Source organism: Netta rufina (assembly GCF_964035555.1).
Source record: "Netta rufina genome assembly, chromosome: 1".
Taxonomy (NCBI): Eukaryota; Metazoa; Chordata; class Aves; order Anseriformes; family Anatidae; genus Netta; species Netta rufina.
Window position 1 is genome coordinate 55427315 of NC_140123.1, and position 19759 is coordinate 55447073.

The following is a 19759-nucleotide window of genomic DNA, read 5'->3' on the forward strand; positions in this document are numbered from 1 at the left end:
TTCTTTACTCTCCATCAATATCAAAGTCTCTTCATACAATGCAACATAGGATTTGGGCTGTTCTAACAGGGTTTTAAAAGTTTTAAGAAGACTGTAAATAAGACTTCCAACAGTGCTGCCAGGGGCCATCACTTGACTAAATCAGTCAGGGCAGTTTTATTTTCCTAAACACGCAGCAGCCCCAGAGTCTTCAAAAGCAATGGTGATGCATGCACTAGCTGTTCTCTATATAGGATAACTTGGAGTTTGGGGTAATTAGGTGTGGAAAATCATTATGAAACGACACAAGAGGGTCTTCGCTGTCTCAGACCCAGTGCCACCGCATCTTTTTCAGTCTCCTTCGTGTAGTTTTCTGCCATCTGGTGGCTGGAAATGACGAGTCGGTGCCGGCGAGAGGGGGGGATTTGCTTTAAATCAGGGAAATTTGTGCAAGGAGTCTGTGATAAATGGTAAATAAAAATAGGAAATGATTGTGTATTTTATTTCTTTTAGTACTACCTAGAGCCGTGATCACAACATGCAGCTTTGTTGAAAAAAAAAAAAAAAAAAAAAAAGGAAAAAAAATGACAAAATGAAACCTTCTGGCTCAGAAAGGTGCCCCAGGGCAGGCTGGAGGTGGCTCTGGTCTGGTCTAAGTGCTGGCCACCTCTTCCCCCAAAAGAGCTGAAACCTATCCTGGGTTTCTGTAGCTCAGACAATGATGCCATGGTCAGTGACCATGGTCTGGTCCCACACTAGGGGACAAGGTGGTCTGCAGCAGCCCCTTGGGCCTTGCTGGGGTGGAAAATACATCACCTTTAGCCCCATGCTCCCTGTAGGGCAGCAAAAATCCAGGTGTAAATGTAGGTGTGCATTATGCTGTCCCCCCCATGCTCATTTCCATGCTCACATGCAGCCCCTCCGCTGATTCAGCGCTGACCCAGGCCTTGCCAGCACGGCTCTGATGTTGGTAAACCCATGCAGCGGTGCCAGCCCCCGCCTGCCCGTGCTTGGGAACAGATTGCAGCTTAAAAACACATTCGGTGTCATTAATTCGGTTAGGTGGCTACAGAACTGATCTCAGGCACCCCGCTGAAGTGAAGTACCAGCCCGAAGCAGCGGTGCCAATTGAATTAACCTTTACTTGGAATGTATTTCTTTGTAAGATAAAGACCTTTAGGACATAGGACTGCCATCTAAGGAGAAGACATTTCCAATTTTTAATACCAGGGAAGCACAGCACGGCTCCAGGAGCACTGATTTTAAGAAAATAAAAAATAAAAAGTTTATCAGAATTGAATAATTTCCCAAACTGTAAGGAATGGATGTTCAATTTGGAGTAAAAAAAGCCTTTATGGGCTATGATGGAAAGAAAATCAGAAAGCGACAAGCACTGCCATCAGCTGAATCTCACAGGAGGAAGACAAACAGATTTTCACACGAACAGACAGCTGAGATGTCATCTTAATCTCATGAGGGTTTTATTTGCCACTAACAGCAGATGCAGGTCAAAGGAGGGGTTGCAACAGCAGATAGAGAGCAAGCACTGCAGAAGTGCCTTGCTCTGTTTCCCTCCTGGCTCTTGCATCATTTTCATTATTTTTTTATTTAGCTACACAGCTTCTTCAGCTTCAGGTTTTATTTCCTCCTCACCTCCAAAATGCAGCAATGTTGTTACACAAGGCAGGGCCACTTTCACCAGAGAAGTTTCCGTAGGACTGTCTCAGAAGGTCTCATGGCCATTTCAGCGTTGCAAGGAAAGACAAATGACCCTTCACTAAAGCACAAGTGGTTTGGCGACGTCTGGTCCTGCTGCTGCTTGAGGAAGTAACGGTGAAGGCTATTCAGGGAAGAACTGTGCCTGCTCCTGCACTGCCAACAACCCACCTTTCATCCAAAAACCTTCATTCGCACAAACCTTTTAAAATGCATCTCTGATTTGAACAAATCCGAGTAAGTGCACAGATTCTCCTTGAAAAACACAGCTACAACTTTGCTCTTCTTCCTCTGCTCCCTCTCTTCCATACCCATCCACCCAGCTGTTAAGCTCCCTGGGACATCGGCTGTATCTACCTGATCAGACAGGGGTGCAAATTTTGATTGCTATTTTTTTTTTTTTAAAGTATTTTTGTTTGAAATAAAGAACCACATTGCTGTCTAGCTACAAGGACTGAAGTTAGAATTATCGACTTTTAACTTGATTAATTTAATCTTATCTTATAAGATACATGAAAGATCATCCTAGCACCCCAGCAGTCTAGACAGCAGCATACAAAAATAAACATTAGTACTCTTACCCCACTTCCAATATTTTGTTACAAGTTTTATTGCTGTTATTCCAAATATCATTTGCCATTGTCTGTTTACCTCAGTGGACACCTCATTAATACATTTAATTAAGAACATACCGGGAGTCAAATGGGTAGTTAACAGGCATACAAAGAACACCAGAGTGCATGTCCAAGCCATGTTTTAACCTGAGAAATCCAGGAGCTTTGCTCCCACAGTCCTTAAGGACATATAAAAGAATTTAAGGCACGTGTGACCTGCTGCTTTCAAGTAACAATGAGGGTAGACGGGTCATGCAGACAGCTTGGCTTCAATTACTATTTCTTGGCAATACTTGTTTCTTTTGAGATATAAAATTGAAATGTAGTACAAAAATACACCTCTTCACAGGGTCTAATAGTGCCAAGTGCAATTTCAACATTTTAATGCTATGGTATTTGAGCTTGAGGTACATTTTAAGAGTGCAAATTCTGCGGGAGTTTCTTCAGGATACCGTGTTCTGTACAAGAGATTTATCTTTTCCTCTTGATTCAAGAGGCTGCATTTAAAGTCAGAACAGTTTTTTCTTAACATCTCCCATGAGGCATATTATCCAGTGCTGTTAGCAATACCCTGATTCCTCTTACTGCATGGACAGTTAATGGGACACCATGATTTACAAGTTCTCTTGAATACACCTTCTACATCTGAGAGACAGCTTCGGCTTCTTTTTCTTCTTTTTCTTGTAAGTATGGATCCTTTTTGACTTGTTTTTCTTCTTCATCAAGTTGGGCTTCAATCTCATTTGGATCAATATAGGTATAAAAATAAGCCATGACAGAAAAAATAATGCAAACTGCAAACAGCAAGGCAGCAAACAGCACATACTCTGCCCACTGTAAAAAACAAAACAAAACAAAACAAAACACAAATGTATAATTAAGTCATCAATAGTCATTCCTCCAAAGAATTGTACCATCTTCCTGTTTGCAAGGAATTAAGTTAATTCCAAATGTGGAACTGAGCACACAGAACCAGTAGAGTATGACTTAAAGGAGTAAGTATTAGATGTGTATAACAGATAATAAAGCAGCTCTAAATTGAGACCCTTTCAACTGTTCTGTCTTCATTGAAAAGCAAAAAGAGTAAGTCTTGTGCATGCTGAAAAGTTTCATAGTATCCTTCTTCTGGAAGTGTGGGAATGGACCAAAAAGATTGAAGAAGAAATTCAGCCCCTCCTTTTGGCCAGATGGCAAGAGGGTAAGGCAGTCTCATTTTCAACGAGGCTGGCAGGGGTAAAGTTTCTATTGACCTGGGTGGAGAGTGAGACTATCTCTACAGCTGACTGGTAAACTCTTCTACCTAAGACTTTAGCCTCGTGTATTCCAGTTGAAAATACAACTCCACTGTAATAGCTGATATTCAAAAGTTATGACTGAGGGTTATCGGCCGTGACTCCCCCCTGTATTAGAGCTGATTTTTAACAGCATAATACAGTAGTACACCAATTGTCTGTGCGCTTACCTGCTGACTGAGTTTGGATGCTCCAGCCACAATAAGGACAATTATGTTACCGACAGCCACCGTCAGCAGCCATCCAGCCTGCAGCACTGACTTCATGTTAGACGGGGCCTACAGAGACAAGGCACGTAATTTTTGGTCAAACACCGCTAGCACTTGCTGATGTTTACAGCATTCTTTACTTTATAACAAGCACTGGTTCCCTAAACAGAACTAAACAGATCCAAGGAAAGCTTTAAGGAACAAGAGCTTTCTAATAGTGGCTGTAACATCTATGTTGTACGCACCAAGGAGCAGGCACATTTTGCATTTGGCTCAGTCTCACATGATACACACCAAATGAAGAAACTGAGCGCATCACGGGCAAGCAAGCCACAACTTATGTTCCCATCACTGCAGCGTATAGACTTAGAATTAAGGGAAGAAACACACAGCTAGTAATACAAACCAAAGTCAGAAGACAGGGCAATTCATAGTGTATAATTAAACTGCTGCTAAACGCTGCGTGGGAAAAAAAAATAATTAAGCCAGTGCAACCTTGAAGATAAGGTACTGGCTCATTTTATAATTGAGAAGTCTCTAGTTTGCTTTTACAGCAGCAATACAGTTCTATTTATTTTCAATGGAACGTCACATGTCGGGTGATTTGAGGACTGGTGATCAAATCTTCATGTGATATAATTCAAAATAGCTCCACGGAGAACACTGAATGCTTAGTGAAACAAGCCCATTCTGCACCTGCCTACAGTTCTTCTAGGGGACTCTAAAGATACCTCTGCTTTGTTTGTACGACGAGGGAACCACCTCTTAATAACAAAAGGTCACAGAAGATTTTGATTTGTACCAGGGTAAGGACTTAACTCATGACTCTTAACGCAGTGAGGGCTCTAGGCGGCAAAACCTACCTGTGAGTATGAAAACTCCAGCCCAGTTACAGAGAAGACTACTTCTCCACATGTTAGAATAAAATACTGAGGGATCTGCCAAGCCATGTGAACTGTATTGGGTGGAATATCTTGACTGTAGTTTAATGTAGCAACGTTTCCAGAACACTGAAAATTAAAATGACACATTAGGAACAGCAATAACGAGTCTGTACACTGAGGGCAACCTAAACAGTTCTACATCATTTATGTAATTGCATATACGTACACACAGTTCTGGGAGAGTAAAAATATTATATATGAAGTACCACACAGCAAGTTGTAAAGTGGTAATTATTTTACAGCAGAATCCATGCAAATCCTTACTAAGGCTAAGAATTTAAAGCCATTAGTGATGAACATGAATTATTGCATTGTATCATTATCATGCTCATCATTACCTTTGTTAATGAAGTGTTTATGTTCAGACAGTTTAACATATGAGAATTCTACCATACGTATAATTAAAGGCAAGAGAAATAATTGTTCGAGTGTTTTTTAATTAAAGAATATTAAAATGAAAAGAACTCTTGTCCATCCAACAGCACCTCACCTCATTAATTATAATTGTATATGCACCGCCAAATCCAAGTGAGTTTGAAGTAGCTGTACAGTTAGTTCCACTTGTAGAAACCACAATCTTATCTGTTCTGTAGAAAGAAAAGACCACAGTTCAGTCCATGGCTATAGACAATTGTGTGTAGTATATAAAAAGCTTCTATGTCCTTTTTCGAGGACAAGTACATCTATTTCTTTAAGTGGTTAGATTAAGGTGCAGGAAGTGCTTACCTGCCTCCTGAAAAAACACCGTAATCAGTGGCAGAGAGAGGTGTCAGTTTTCCAAAATCCGCATCACCCATAGTGACATTGACTGTCCCAGGCAAATTGTTTATGAATCTTTAAAATAAAAAGTGATGAATACTTTGCTTAGCGTTCCAAAGAATACAGGTTTTAGTTTATATATTAGCATCACCATGAGTATTAAGCCTTCCCCTTTCACTTTTGAAAATTAACACTTTTGAAAGATCTGTAAATCGGGCTAATCATGGCTAATGCAAGAAGCGAGCTAGATCCAACATCGTCCCACTGCTTAGGAAAATGTCAGAAGCAAGCATTTACTACAGTCAGTAACAAATGCATCTGCAAAGGGAAGACGTGGAAGAAAAATGGACAAGTGGTAGGACTCTTCTTACCTGAGATTAAAAAGGAGGTGGACATCTATATCTGTGCTTGTTGTCAACAACAACAACAAAAGTCTAGACAGTAGAGTGAAACACTCACTGCCAAGATTTAGCTAAATTATACCCAAAGTAGATACGCAAGATAGCTCGGATGAATTGTGTTCTGGAAGTTCCTACACCCCCTAAGCATCTGAGTGAGGGGTACAGCAAGTGGAGAGCTCCTACAGTACAGAAAGTGACATTGAGCAAGAAGAGTCCGCCCAAGAAGTAGATTGAAGGGGCAGTCGCATCACTGCAAAGCGGAGGAGCAAAACAAAATTTACCTGATAAGATTCTTTCCTTCTTCTGGTTTTGATGTGACATTGTCAAACAGCTGGTGGAAGAGACCATTATCAAGAGGCTTAGTAAGCATCAGTGAACAGCTTAAATGTGCCCTATTACATACAAGCAAAAGCCAATAGAGGCTTCAGGGTCAGACTCCAGACCTTACCTCTAGGTTACTACTAGGATACATCTCTACCAGAAAATGCTATAAGGCCACACATTTAAGCCTCTTTGAAACCGTCAAGTTAAGTTGGCCAAGTGTCTTTTTGTTTGCTTTGTAGGGTTATTTTGTCCCAGCATCCTGCCTGCCCTGCTCTCTACAGCTCAGTCTCACTGGTGCAGTTTTCCCTCAGGCAGCAGAGAGGGGGAGAGGGAAAACAAAACAAAAGAGAGGCTCCCCAGAGCTTGTCCTCTGAGCTTCCCACACTCCATGTAGATAGTTGCTACGACATTAACAAATTTCTTAGGATTTAGGCAGACTTACCCACTGAGCGGCAATGCCTGACGCGGTATTTTTAACCGTGAGAGTGTACCGATCTCCGCCTGTGCTGGTGGCATTTAGAGTTGCATTGTTACTTCCAGAGGCTACCACTACATATTGCAACTGGGAAGTCTCAAACATCCTGTAGTCCGTCTACAAAGAAGACAAATTGCTGTGAATTTCCACGCAACTGCGTTTGCCTACACCTTTGAGGAAATGCTCGATTCAGTGGGTCGTAAGTTTACTTCTGAAGTAACAGAGATCACGAGCATCTCCTCACTTCCATTTTTGTAGTTTTCTATGTCAGACACTAATTTTGTTTGATCGATATTTATGACTATTTTCTTCCTTTACACAAATGTTAAGGTACTACAAACTTCCTACAAGCATTACGGAAGAGCTGTTACATTTTCCTGTGTATTGCTTTATCCAGCTAAATCAGGTTTGCCACCACCAAGCCAAATTATGTTTAGCAATAAAGACAGCAATAGCATGAACTAGAACATAGCATTTTCCAAATGGCCCCTCCTCCTACAAAATGCTAATCCAAACCACACCTTTTGGGTTTCAGCATAACAGAAACAACTATTACTAGCATATGCATTTTAGATATTCTAGCTACATTTCAGAAGCATAAAATATGGAAAGCAAATATTCTTTAATAAACATGTTGATATGTTATAGGTGTATAGAATTCAATCCAAAACATCTTGATTATAAGACATCCACCGTAGGGAGTAGAACATTTCACACGCTTCGTATTCAGGTGTTTGTCATGGTTATATGGACTTCACATATGGAAACAGGGCAGCAGGCTACCAGAGAATATACTTGTGCTGCTAAGACTTCCTTGCATCCATTATTTAAAAGGTCCATCAGCTCCACTGCATTTTGCTGTCAGTAGAGTTAACAATCAAAACTCTGCTGTAAAGGAACCTGAAAAGGTTCTTTGACAGCAAGGTCTAAAGCTTGAATGATGTAGCCACACAAAAATCTCCTTGTTCACACAAGTGATCTCTTACAGTAAGCGCACTGACTTCCTAGACATGGATGGATGGTTTCTTTTTTTTTTTTTTTTTTTTTTAAAGTCAGGGCTGTTCTTACTGTTAAGAAATGGCACCTTTTTAAGCAAGAGTGAAGTTTTCAATTAACTGAAAGCCATTACTAAGTATATTACTAGCATATTAACTCATTCTCCTTAGGATATTGAAATAGTTACTATTTCTTTATTCCCTGTATGCTTTCAGTAACAATTTATTCCACAAGAGGAAGAAATGCTTAAAATGAATAGAGGAAAAAAACTAGAAAAGAATCAATTTTGAGCCATTAGTTAAGAACGACTTTGACTTGCTCCATTCAGCTTTGTGACTTGATGTTCCCCATCTCCCCTTACTTACCCCATGCAGAGGTTCTACGGTCACATCCACGTTCTGAGGCGAAAATGTTACTCTTGCGTTATCAGCACCTAGATTTATTATTTTGATTTGGGACTGCCCAGCTGCAGGGAAAACTGGAAGGGTTTTCTGTAGGATAGAAAGAAGTGGAATCAGTGCTCTATCTTAAGTCACATGAGAAAGGTACTATCACTACTGCACTCTTATTTATCTCGTGACGAAGACTGCCATTTACCTGATGATCTGTGGTTATCAGTTGTAGGGATGCAATTTTAATAACTGTTTTATTTGCTAGTCTCACAAGCTGTCTTGCTATCAAGGCCACTCTGCAGGTCAGGGAGCTGTTTTCTCCCACATCCTATGGGAGTCTAGGTTTCTGAACTTCTTTGTACAGTGTTCTGACTCTTTTTCCCATCACTGGTGCTGCTGAACTGGCCAGAAGCAGGTACAGGCACCGTGTAGTGTGAGAGTCCAAAGAAACTGAGCAACTTCTGGAGACTCCATCTTCCATCAAATGTAACAGTAAGTACCTTCTGCTCCTGCAGAGCCTCAAGAGCTGCGGGAGCTGTATGTATGTATTGCAATTCTGCCTTGACCTTCCTCTACTTGTCTTTTTCATTCTCTTTAGGTACAACCACACAACAAAAAAGGTCCAAATCTTCCCTTCTGCAAAAAGTTCCTGTGCAGCAGTCGAGGAATTTGCCAGCTCTGGCCACGCTTCTGCCCAGTGCAGGTACATACCTATGTTATGTCTATGTACATGCTCTGGCCCTCCCCACTGAAGGCCAAACCTTTTACTCTCAGCTTGGAGACAGAGGTGAGTATAAGGCTTGTTTCACTGCTGAACTCAGACATCAAGGAGGGAGCTCCTCATTCCTAACTCAAGCTTTTTAAGAGCTGAGCATCTTATCTCAATATCACGTGAAGACAGGCGGACAGCTCTGGATGGCAACTGCCCAGAAGTGTCAGACTCCCCAGCTACATGGAAAAACCTACATCTTTCAGGCATGACACCTCCCTCTGAAGCAAGCAAAGCCAGGTGTGATGAGTCCTGCCTTAAACAGGAATCATTTTTACTGATGGTATGATAACACTGTGGCCTGTCACGCTTCACCTCCAGTTTAGATGTCAGAAGAGATCAGAGATGAAAAGCAGCTCCCTGATAGGGAAAAACTCTGCTTTTCAGCTTTTAATCTCAGTTTAAAGACCTGAGGTTGCCTTTAATGCATGATTTATGATAATGGCAGATGAGATGTTTGGCAGTATGGTGTTCATAGGTAGCTTTATTATGCTAATCACACTGCATTGCAATATACTTTATATTTTTCCTCCCTCTACTTCTGTGATCACATGCTTGGTTCCTAAGTTACAACTATTTTATGCATCATATTTGGCTCATTTTCACCTTAAACAGACTGTTCTGCATGAACAACAAAGTATTCAGTACTTGCACGAGGCTGAACTTACGTCTATTTGCAGTTGCACAAGGGCAGCAGCAATGAAAGCCAGTCCAGCAAGGAACATGCCAACAGTGATCTTCCTCAGAGGCCTGGTACAGCAACAAAAGATATATGCAAATTAAGACAAATATTAATTCAAAACTTGCAGTGTGAAGTTTTCCCTTCTGAAACAGGAAACCAAAATGACTACAGATAGGATATTGTCACTGTCCAAAGGGCTGATGTTAGATGAAGTATTCAGCTACACCGAGTACCTCTTAGTGTTAGTTCAGAGTTACACTACTGGGAAATTAAGTTTCCTGCAGCATCTTAACCTGTTACTCTGCATCTACTGGGCTCATTCCTAGAGTTAACCATCATCTACACGAAACTGTTGTTAGGTTTCCGTATTTGAGTTGGGAAAATCAGATCTACAGAAAGAAAAAAAAATCCAGTACAGCTGGTATCTTAGAAACAATGAACAGACAAAAAGTTACATCTTCTGCAAAAGGATAGCAACTTTTATCCATATTGCTATGTGTAAATTGAAATAATGAATGGAAAAATCAGGGAAATATATTGAATTGGGAGACATCTACTGACATCCAGTTAAGTGCTAAGGGTAAATTTAAGGTAGATATTTTATTTATGGCAACAATTGTCTGATTCAGAGTGCCCACAAATGAACAGAAGTATTTCCAGCCCAGCACCACCCACCACCCCTATTTTTTCAATTCTTCATGGAAAAGTAAGATTAGCAGAAAACACTAGCAGTAGACAGCCTCTCTCCTGCGATCAGAAGATTTTGCCCTTAGCTTGAAGAAAAATCACATTGGCACTGTGCTATTAGATTCTTCTCCTCTAGGCTGTGATGCCTTCATGCCCCGTTTGTAAAGTCCTTCTATTATTATTATTATTTTAAATATTAACCCCACTTTGAATACAGCATTATTTTTTCCTTAGCTGGAAGCTTGCTTTTGTTTAGGGCCAGAAGAGCAGCTTAAAGAAACCACTAAAATGAGCCTCTGCTGAAGTCAGGTAAACACATCAACTTACGTAAAATTGATCTTGCATTTCTTGATTAAAGGGTAAATCACAGCATCCACAACTGGCACCATTATAACAATCAGGATCGGATTAACAGTCTGTTAAAGATGAACATAATAAGGGAAAAAGGTAAGTATTTTCAAAGTCCTTTTTATGAAGGGCAATAATATACAGATATCATCTTTGGGAAGTACTTAGGATTGTCAGACAGAAGATTACTATACCTGCATTTGGTCTGGCTGAATCTGAATAGCTCCCTGGTGGAAAAGAAAAAAAGATAAATAGGATTTAGTGTTATGACAACAAACCAAACTGATAGGAAAAGTAAATGTTAGGGGAAAAAGGCAAAAAGAAAAAGTAACCTACAAAGTTCCCATCCATCGTGGTGGCTTGCAGTGTCCATCTTGAGCCCTTGACAGAAGAAGAGAGAATTAAATCCCACAGTTAATCAGCCTCCTGAAGTTCCTCTTGAATTGTTTTAAGTAAAGTGTTTGGAAAGGTGTCTGCCTGATCGCAGCAGGGCACACTCACAGTTACAGCTCACCGGTAAAAATGCATGATGCAGCCAGGCTGGGCCAAACTTAATGTGCTCTGCCTTAGATAAAGCTTTCAGGCACCAGTTCCCTCAGATACCCTCCTAAATTCATACTTCAATACCTGAAGCTATGAAAACCTGCTTTCATGGGTCATGAGCACTCCATCCAAGACAACGACGAGCTTATGCTTAAAGGTGTGAGGCTTAAAGGTGTGAGTATGTGTGACAAACTAATCACTCTGATTAAGCAGGCTGGCACCCAGCTCATCTCCTCCCTGGATCTCCAGAGCACTTACAGTAGGACCCTGCAGTGCACCTCGACTGACAGCGAAGAGGAGTTGGAGCCAAGAAAGCTTTAGATTCCTGTCTCAGCACTGTCCTACACAAGATTTGGAGAGGCTGAGCTCAGAGTCACTGGGAATGCCCAGATAAATTGGATTTCAGCTGGCTGCTCTTGGACCACAGGACACTGTGTGAACGTTGACTCAGAATAAGCACAGTGCATTACAATCAGGGTAAGGAATCTGCAGAGAAGTGCTTTTCACCCTCACACAGGCACTTTCCTAGGTGCAGTGACTCCACAATGCGTAGCGACATGGCACAGCTGTAACTGCAAAGCCAAACCATTTCTGCTTTACCTGCTGGTCGAAAAGTGCCCAGAACATGGGGAGTGGGATGTAAAGGAACAGCACCTTCAGCACCATCTTAGTCTGAGTAATCAGCCGTTTCTGCAGTGAAGGAGAATGATAAAAAAAGGAATTAGTGAAAAAACCTCAGACAATTCCCCTGCTGTTCACCGCACAGCAGCAGGTGGAGACATGAGACCTCTCGTGCAGTGTTTACCCACAGCCTGAACTTTGGATGCTGTGGGTGCTTCTGCTGACTTCTGTTAAAAAGCACAAGGTCTGCTTTTGGGTGTGGGGAGGGCTGCTGGTTAAAGGTGACACTGATAGCAGAAAAGCTTCTTGCCAGGCCCACACTGCAACGGCAGCAGCAGGTTTAGCTCCTCACTGCTCCATTTTCCCAGTAGGTTTTAGCAGCACTGCGTAGGAGGAATTCAAAGGATGGGGAACTGAGGAATGCACTTCACACGTGCAAAATACACATAGGCAAAAGTAAAATAAAGGGAAGAGGCTAAGGTTTGCGCTGCCATTGAGAGCAGGGCAAGGTGGACAGGAGACCAGGGAGCACGGGACATGGTCGGGGGACCATGGGACACAAGGCCATCAACTTCTGCGTGGCTGTGAGGCCCAAAACTATTTACCTAGCACTCAAAGCAACGGATCAGAGCAGACAGCATAGGAGCTGAGGGCCAGGGGATGCCGAGGCACAGGAGTGCTCATACAGTACTTACACTGTACTTCTCGCTCGCCCAGTCTAGCCAGTGCTCTCTCTTGGGATACTCCTTGCTGCGATGCCGGAACCTGTTTTTGATGGCAAACTGGGGAGAGACCATTAAAACTTTGTTTAATGACGTTTCAAACATTTCTAAGACTATCAGCTGTTTCATACGTAAAGGAGACCTCTGCTACCTCCTCTAAGCATCTGCAGGAATAATGAAGGTAAGGCATGAAACCACCTATACAGTGAAGTGTGCACCTGGGACTAGGTAAACCAAACAGCTCAGAGCTACTCTGAGCAGCTCTAAATGTGGGTGGCTGTTAGGTCTTGAAGGCCTGCCTACTTAAGGCTAATACATATAGCAATCAAGAATGTCATCTGCACAGCTCTTCAGAGCTGAATGGCTACGAGAGCACATTTCACTATAAAAAAACTGTATCTTGTAGAAATTCCTTCATACTTAACATACGCAAATACAGTCCTGAAGGAATCCACAAACTTTCATAACATGCATGGCTGAGCTGGGCTGGGCTCTAGGGGAAGCACTCTAAGTGACAGTAGAAGTCACATAGAGAGATTTGTTTTCGGCAGTGCTTACAGGACGAGCAAGGTCTGGGCTGTAACAAGCTAGCAGAGCTGCGTGGGGAATGAAGAAGCTCATAAATGAAAAGTCCCCTGATCTCAGAGTTGAGACACTGCCAAGTGTGGGATGTGCAGTGCTACTCAACGCAGATTTAGCTCCCTTCCTTGCAGGCTTGCTTATATATCAGTATTTATTATACTATTTGTATATCAGTATATACTATATTGATATATAATCCCCTGACCTCCTTAATACACTGCATTGTAAACAAGGCCTTATTTTCCTAAGCAATACATTTTTGCTGACAAGATATCCCAGCACCTCTGTTCTTGACTCAAGTCATTGCATGCTTGCCTGTCTTCCTACAGGGCTACAGAAAAGTACATGAATGAGCAAGAGGAGGATTCCCTGAGGTTGGGATAAGCTTTTACACGTGATTAACATCTTGCTTTGTCTTCTGTGTGTGTAAATTCAGATATAAACAGAGACAGATAAATAAAAAAGGCAGTCTAAATCTGGAGGTACCAGTAAAAAGTGTTCTGGAAAGAAGAGTTGAAAACTTCATAGGTTTTCCTCGTAATATATAGATTTCTGCTCTAGGCAAGTGAACTGAGCCGCTTTGAAAATTCCTGTCAGGCTTTCTGGGAGCACAAGCACTACTTACTCCAATGCATTTGCAAACTTGAACCATTATATTGCCTTGAGGTTGAACTTTTTTGTACATTCCGCTTCCAATCACGAACACAACTACAGTAAGCAAACAGAAAGCAATTTGTGATTAACTGAAAACAGTGGCCAAAAAAAAAAAAAAAGTTTTAAAACCTTAACAATTAAGCAATTGCATCAGGCTGAAAGTAAAATTTTTAAGGAGCAATGAATGTGACTATTGCCATGCTACTATGTGGTAAAAGAAATCAAATTAGTATCAGAAGATTACTATGATTTATGACACGGGACTAAATCCTAAAACTCCTGGGGTAAGTGGCCATCCCCAGTGGGACATGAGTTATAGCCAAATCAAGAACCACTCTGGACCTTCTCTTTGGCCTTGATGCATCTGATTAAAAGCTTAATGACTGCTTTTCATGAGCCAAGGGCACTGTATCTTACATCACGCAGGGACATGTGAGGTTTCACCTGAACTACAGCACTTGCCAGCACTCACAGCTCCCACGGACACGTTCCCTGGCCTCACCCTCCCACGTGCTGGGCAAGGCAATGGGCAAACACCCGAAGCTGCCATCGCCCTGGGCTGGGTGCACTGATAAGACGGGGGCACCAATAGCTGGGTAGGCTCCTGGTCAGGTCCCTCATGGAGAGGGATACCATGGCATACAGCAGCCACTCCATCATGAGAGAAACAAAAACAAAACAAACAAAAAAGACAAAACCTCCAAAAGTTGCCTCTACAGGCACCAGGTTCTTGGTCTTTGTACTGCAGCCAAAAGGCTCAGGGACTAATCTGTGGTACAGCTAGTAAAAATGAAAAGAGCTTGATAAATACTGGCACACCAGGATGGTATTTCACAAGTGCAAGGACAGTTACCTTGCATAGTTCACCGTGCTGAGCTATGAGTAATTTCTGAAAACCACATTTTCCTTAAGGTCTCATCCTTCATTCAAAAGATCATTTACTTCTACAGCCCAGAAGGCTAAGCAATATAGACAGTATATTGCATGACAATTTTCTTATCAGAGATTGATATCTGGAGATTTCAACCACTTTCTTATTATTTGGAAATCATTATCACCTAACCATACCTACAACTGAAGCAGCAAGATGCAAACAGTTCAACTTACTCAATGAAACAGCCATGAGGGCAGCGGGAACTCCAAACGCCAGTGGGTAGCACTGCTGCTTGCTGTGAATGCCACACTGTTGAGCTGAAACACAACGCAGTGTTAGATACAAGCCCCAGGGGCAGCTGCCAATGTTTCACATAGGGTTTCTATTCATTGCATTCATTGTTGACTCTTTAGGATAGTCCTCACTTTCAGAGTCAACCTTGTCCTGGTGGCTTCTGAAGGTCTCCAAGGAGGAGACCCCACAGCCTCTCTGGGCAGCCTGTGCCAGTGCTCCCACACCCACACAAGTGCTGCCTGGTGCTCAGAGGGAGCCTCCTGGGGGCCAGTTTGTGCCCACTGCCTCTTGTCCTGTCACTGAGCAAAACTGAAAAGACCCTGGCTCCCTGTTTTTTGCAACCTCCCTTCAGGTATTCATATACATTGTTGAGATCCCCCTGAGCCTCCTCTCCTCCAGGCTGAGCAGTCCCAGCTCTCTCAGCCTCTCCTCATAGGAGATTTACGTTTAGTTTTACATGGGGGAAAGAAGGATCACATTAAAATGGCCAAATTCACGTTCTTGGGGAGAAAGGACCTAGATTATAAAGGCTTTGGGACAAGTTCATAAGTGAAGATAAGTAACCTAACAAGTGTAACTTGTGAAAAATATGCACACACAAACACACCCCTGGTCAGTAGTTGGTGATTATTTTTCATAAGCTTCACGCACACATGCTGAAATGATGCTTTGAGTGTGGATCACAGAATCACAGAATCACAGAATTTCTAGGTTGGAAGAGACCTCAAGATCATCGAGTCCAACCTCTGACCTAATGCTAGCAGTCCCCAAGTTAGTTGGGGACTTTTCCCTGTTAGTTGGATGTAGCCAACTAACAGGGAAAAGTAACAAAAGACTAAAAGTAACAATTTTCACCATACCTCTATGAAAGAACCGAATAGATTCATTAGAAAAAAGATAGCTTGCAGCTAATTAATGTGTTGATTTGAGTTATATATTATCTTTTTAGTTAAGCTGTCACAGAAAGTAATGGTATCACTTTCCTCAGCTGCTTTTGCCAGTTTTCCAAGGTGTTCTTCACCCTGTATGAGCATGGAAGCAAGCTGCATGTTGTACCATCTGCACATCTCCTTCCATTTTGGGAGAGAATAGAATTTGCATTAAGCAAGCACCTAAAATGCTCTGCGAAGTCTGTTCCACTCAGCTGCTGTCAAAGAATCCAAGAGCCAGGATTTCAGCCCAGTGCTTTAGGATTATTCCGGAGCTTGCGTTCTATTTTCTTGCTTTGGAGAAAAACAGCCTTCCTCAAACTCATGCCAAGCACATCCCTACCCCATCTGCATAAGCTCGCAATGAAAATCTCTATGCATATGGATCAGTGAATTGGTCTGCTTTTCGTTCAGAATCATGCTGCTCACTATATTGTATCCCTTCAGAAGTACTAGATCTGAAGGTAATTCAGATCTGAAACTTTTTTTTTGCTCATCCATAAGAAATTGGATGACATAGAAGACAATACGAAGACTGATTTACCTGTTCATTTAAGCCTAAATGACTGCAATCCAACGCTCATCCTTTATTCAACTATTTTATGAATAAACGACTGGACTTACCTCTGAGAATTGGGGTGATTACAGTGGATATGAGACTTCCAGCATTAATGGCCAAATAAAAGAGAGAGAAGAATCTACTTCTTTGTTTTTCCTACAGTAAGAACGAAGACGGTTTTAGAAAGGGTTTGCCAGAGCCATGTTGATCATCTTAGACTGCACCATCAGAAACTCTGCACAGTTCAAGACAAATAGTTATCTACCTTGTTCTTCAGGTATTCAGGAAGCTCTAAAATAAGGTACTTGTCTAAATACATACATCAGATTACTATAATAGCCAGGCATTAATATGAACATGTACATGACTAAAAATCTGAAATATATTCTTACCTGATGATCTTCAAACTGATCTCCACCAAACGCCGACACACAAGGCTTGATGCCACCAGTGCCCAGTGCAATGAGAATCAAGCCAGTCATGGACAGGGCGCTAGGACAGAGTAGAAAAAAATGAAAAAAAAGAAATCTCTCTGCTGTCTTAGTTACAGCATGCATACAAGGCTGATTGCAAGACAGTTGAAATGCAAGTAGCGTAAGTTTAAGGCTTAAATTGTCCCCCCACCATCATGGAGAAAATGTGTACAAGGCAACTCACATGTGCGTCGCAATGCTATCCGGAGTGCCATCTCTGTTGTGGTCTGTCAGGTCATTGATGGAGCTGACAGCCATGACTGCCTGCCCAATCGTGTAGACAATGGACAGGGAGACAATGGTCCTGTTATAAAGAGAGGAGATAAATTTTTATATACATTGACAATTATGAGTGCATACATACACATAATTATTGCAGACTTTTGCTTATTCTGAAGACGTTTAACAAAGTCTTGTTAAATTAAACTAACTAAAATTAACTAACAGATATGACAAGTTATGGACTCAGCTTACCACAAGCTGCTGGAAAAAAATCTTTCCGCATACCTCTGTCCCAATAGTATTTCTACAATTATTTTGTTTAACAGAATTATTTTATAAAGCCCTGTTTAACTAAGCAAGGCAAGATGACCAATTCTTCTTTCTTGTGTGGAAGAACATTCTCCATCTGAACTTTGTGAGAACGTCACTGTTTGACTATAGCTCGTGTTCAACTGCTTTTGTGGCTGGGACTCCATTCAGCAGGCACAGACCCAAATTTGCTTGGAGGATAAGCAGGAGAAATAAGATGCAGTGATGCTAGGTTATTTCAAAACTGACTGCAGAAGCAGCAGTCCCAAGTGCAGAGCAGCCCATGAGAATGAAGGGACCTAGGCCAACCCAAATGTGTTTGATGAAGGCAGGAGACCCTCACAGCAAGCTTGGAGCACCATGACACAAGAGCAGCAGAGGAAGCATCACCCATCCCATTGACCAAGTTCTTCTCACTTTAAAACAGGATTCACCTAATTTTGATAAATGCTCTTCACTTTATCAAGGTATAAATCTATACAAAGTGGGGCAACAGTGAAGTTAAATGTGCTATGTAGTGGTACTTACTACCACTTTTTTTTTGTTGTTTAAAAAAAAAATAACTTTTTAAAATAGCACTTCCTTGTGGTTTCTGTAGTTGCTTGGCTTAACAACTTGGGAAAAAGTTTCCGATGGAAAAGGAACCTGAGCTGACCAGGGAGAAACTTGTGGTTTTTATTTGTGAGGCATGCTGTGAAGGGAGTACTTGCATGATTGGCCCTGCATATACATTACTCAATTAGAGGAAAAAAAAAAAAAAAAAAGTAATTTTTATAGTTTCTGCTCTGTTTTCCCCAAAAACTTCACATCTAACGCCATCTGGAGCAGACCTCAGCATGCTCCTTGGCACATGCTGCACAAAGCACATAGACTGAGGCTCTCCTGTGAGTGTTTAACAAAGTTTGGGTAACCTCCTCTGGCTCTTGTCATCACAGATATTTACACAAGCATTATTTCAGCCTTCCTCACTGCACCCTATGGTGTTTTAAGGTACCTGCATATTAAAACCAGCAAGCAATTAGATCATTTTTCAAATGCATGTGTTTTCTTGCTGAGCTGAAGTCCCAGTGCTAAGCTCTGAGCAGTCCTACTGAGCTCCTGCGAGGGGGCTGGCAGCTGTGCCACCAGTGCACACAGTTACCAGCAGGGAAGGGATGCAAGGTCTGCAAAGCTCCATCTTGGTAAAACAAGACAAAATAGAGTTTGTGTTTCTTTTTGTTCATTTTTTTTTTCCTCTTCTTCTCATTCAGGCCAGCTACAAAGAGTGCAGCTGGCAGGGGCTGAAGACAACGCAGCCTGCCTCATCTCTAATCTCTGGGAGACCTTTGACAAGACAACAAGCATTCCTGACTCATAACCTTCAATAAAAATCTTTACTGGGCTTTTTCTGGCGAAGTAAACACTATTAGAATCATGACACCAGTAAAGGAGAGCCAGGTCATGTTGTTAGAGGCAATTTTGCTACACTTCGGTGCACGACTTCAGCATGACTTCAGAGTGACTGCATGCATGCAAAAACAGAGTTTGTCCTCTTAAAAAGCTGCAGTTCAGTAAAACCGCCCACCGAGATGTTAAGTCAATACTGAAATTAGAGAATACTTAGAGATATATAATTAGAGAACAAAATCCTTGAGTTTTTTTTGGGGTGGGCAGTAAGCACTCACTTAAACTTTCCCAGCCAGGAGTCTGCTATGAGTGCTCCCAGGATGGGCGTCAAGTAGCACAGAGCAACGAAGGTGTGGTAGATGGCCGTGGAAAAGTTGTCATCCCAGCGCAGGAAGTATTTGAAATACAGAACGAGCACAGCTGTAGGGAGAACAAAATAGCAGGTTACAAACCAGCATCAGGGCCGGGGAGCAGTAGGCTCAGGGAGACCCAGGGCGTGGGACGTACCTCGCATGCCATAGTAGGAGAACCGCTCGCAGAACTCATTGATGACGATGAAGAAGATGCTCGAGGGGTAGCCAAAGCAGCCAGGCTGGAGACAAGAGACAGACAGCGTGAGCTCGGGGCTGTGCAGCACGAGCTGACACGGTGTGCTGTGACCTGCTGCTCGACTGAGATCCATACGGCCCCTGTGGGAGCTGCTGGATACCCAGGCGTCAGGAGGCGGCATGGGAACCTGAATCCAGATCAATTCCCACCTCCCCTCCCTTTCCCCAGAGCTCTACACGCTTCTCATCTGCCCTTCGCATGGCATCCTTAGCAAGGCTATATTGGACCTCTGAGCTTGGACCTGCAAGCTTTGTGCTTCACGCATCTGAAATCTTAAGCATTTAGCACTTGCAGTAATTTTGACTGGTAACCAAACACAAGGAAAAAAAAACACAACACTTTTAGAAGAGAAACCGAACAGCCCAAACCCCAGCAGCACAAGGGAGTTAGAAGCC

General features: G+C 42.2%; 1 protein-coding gene across 1 annotated transcript; it reads right to left on the reverse strand.

Moving 5' to 3' along the window:
• Positions 1–2948: 2948 nt before the first annotated feature.
• SLC15A1 (solute carrier family 15 member 1) lies at positions 2949–19485 on the reverse strand (the record flags this gene model as incomplete). Its single annotated transcript, XM_084286183.1, has 21 exons — positions 2949–3143; positions 3772–3879; positions 4674–4820; positions 5245–5341; positions 5481–5588; positions 6196–6245; positions 6681–6830; positions 8075–8200; positions 9539–9620; positions 10567–10655; positions 10782–10814; positions 10924–10968; positions 11731–11820; positions 12447–12533; positions 13681–13763; positions 14817–14900; positions 16431–16521; positions 16758–16857; positions 17023–17142; positions 19034–19175; positions 19263–19485. The coding sequence occupies 21 exons, from the start codon at positions 19483–19485 to the stop codon at positions 2949–2951; spliced, it is 2250 nt and encodes a 749-aa protein (XP_084142309.1).
• Between the last annotated feature and the right edge of the window lie 274 nt (positions 19486–19759).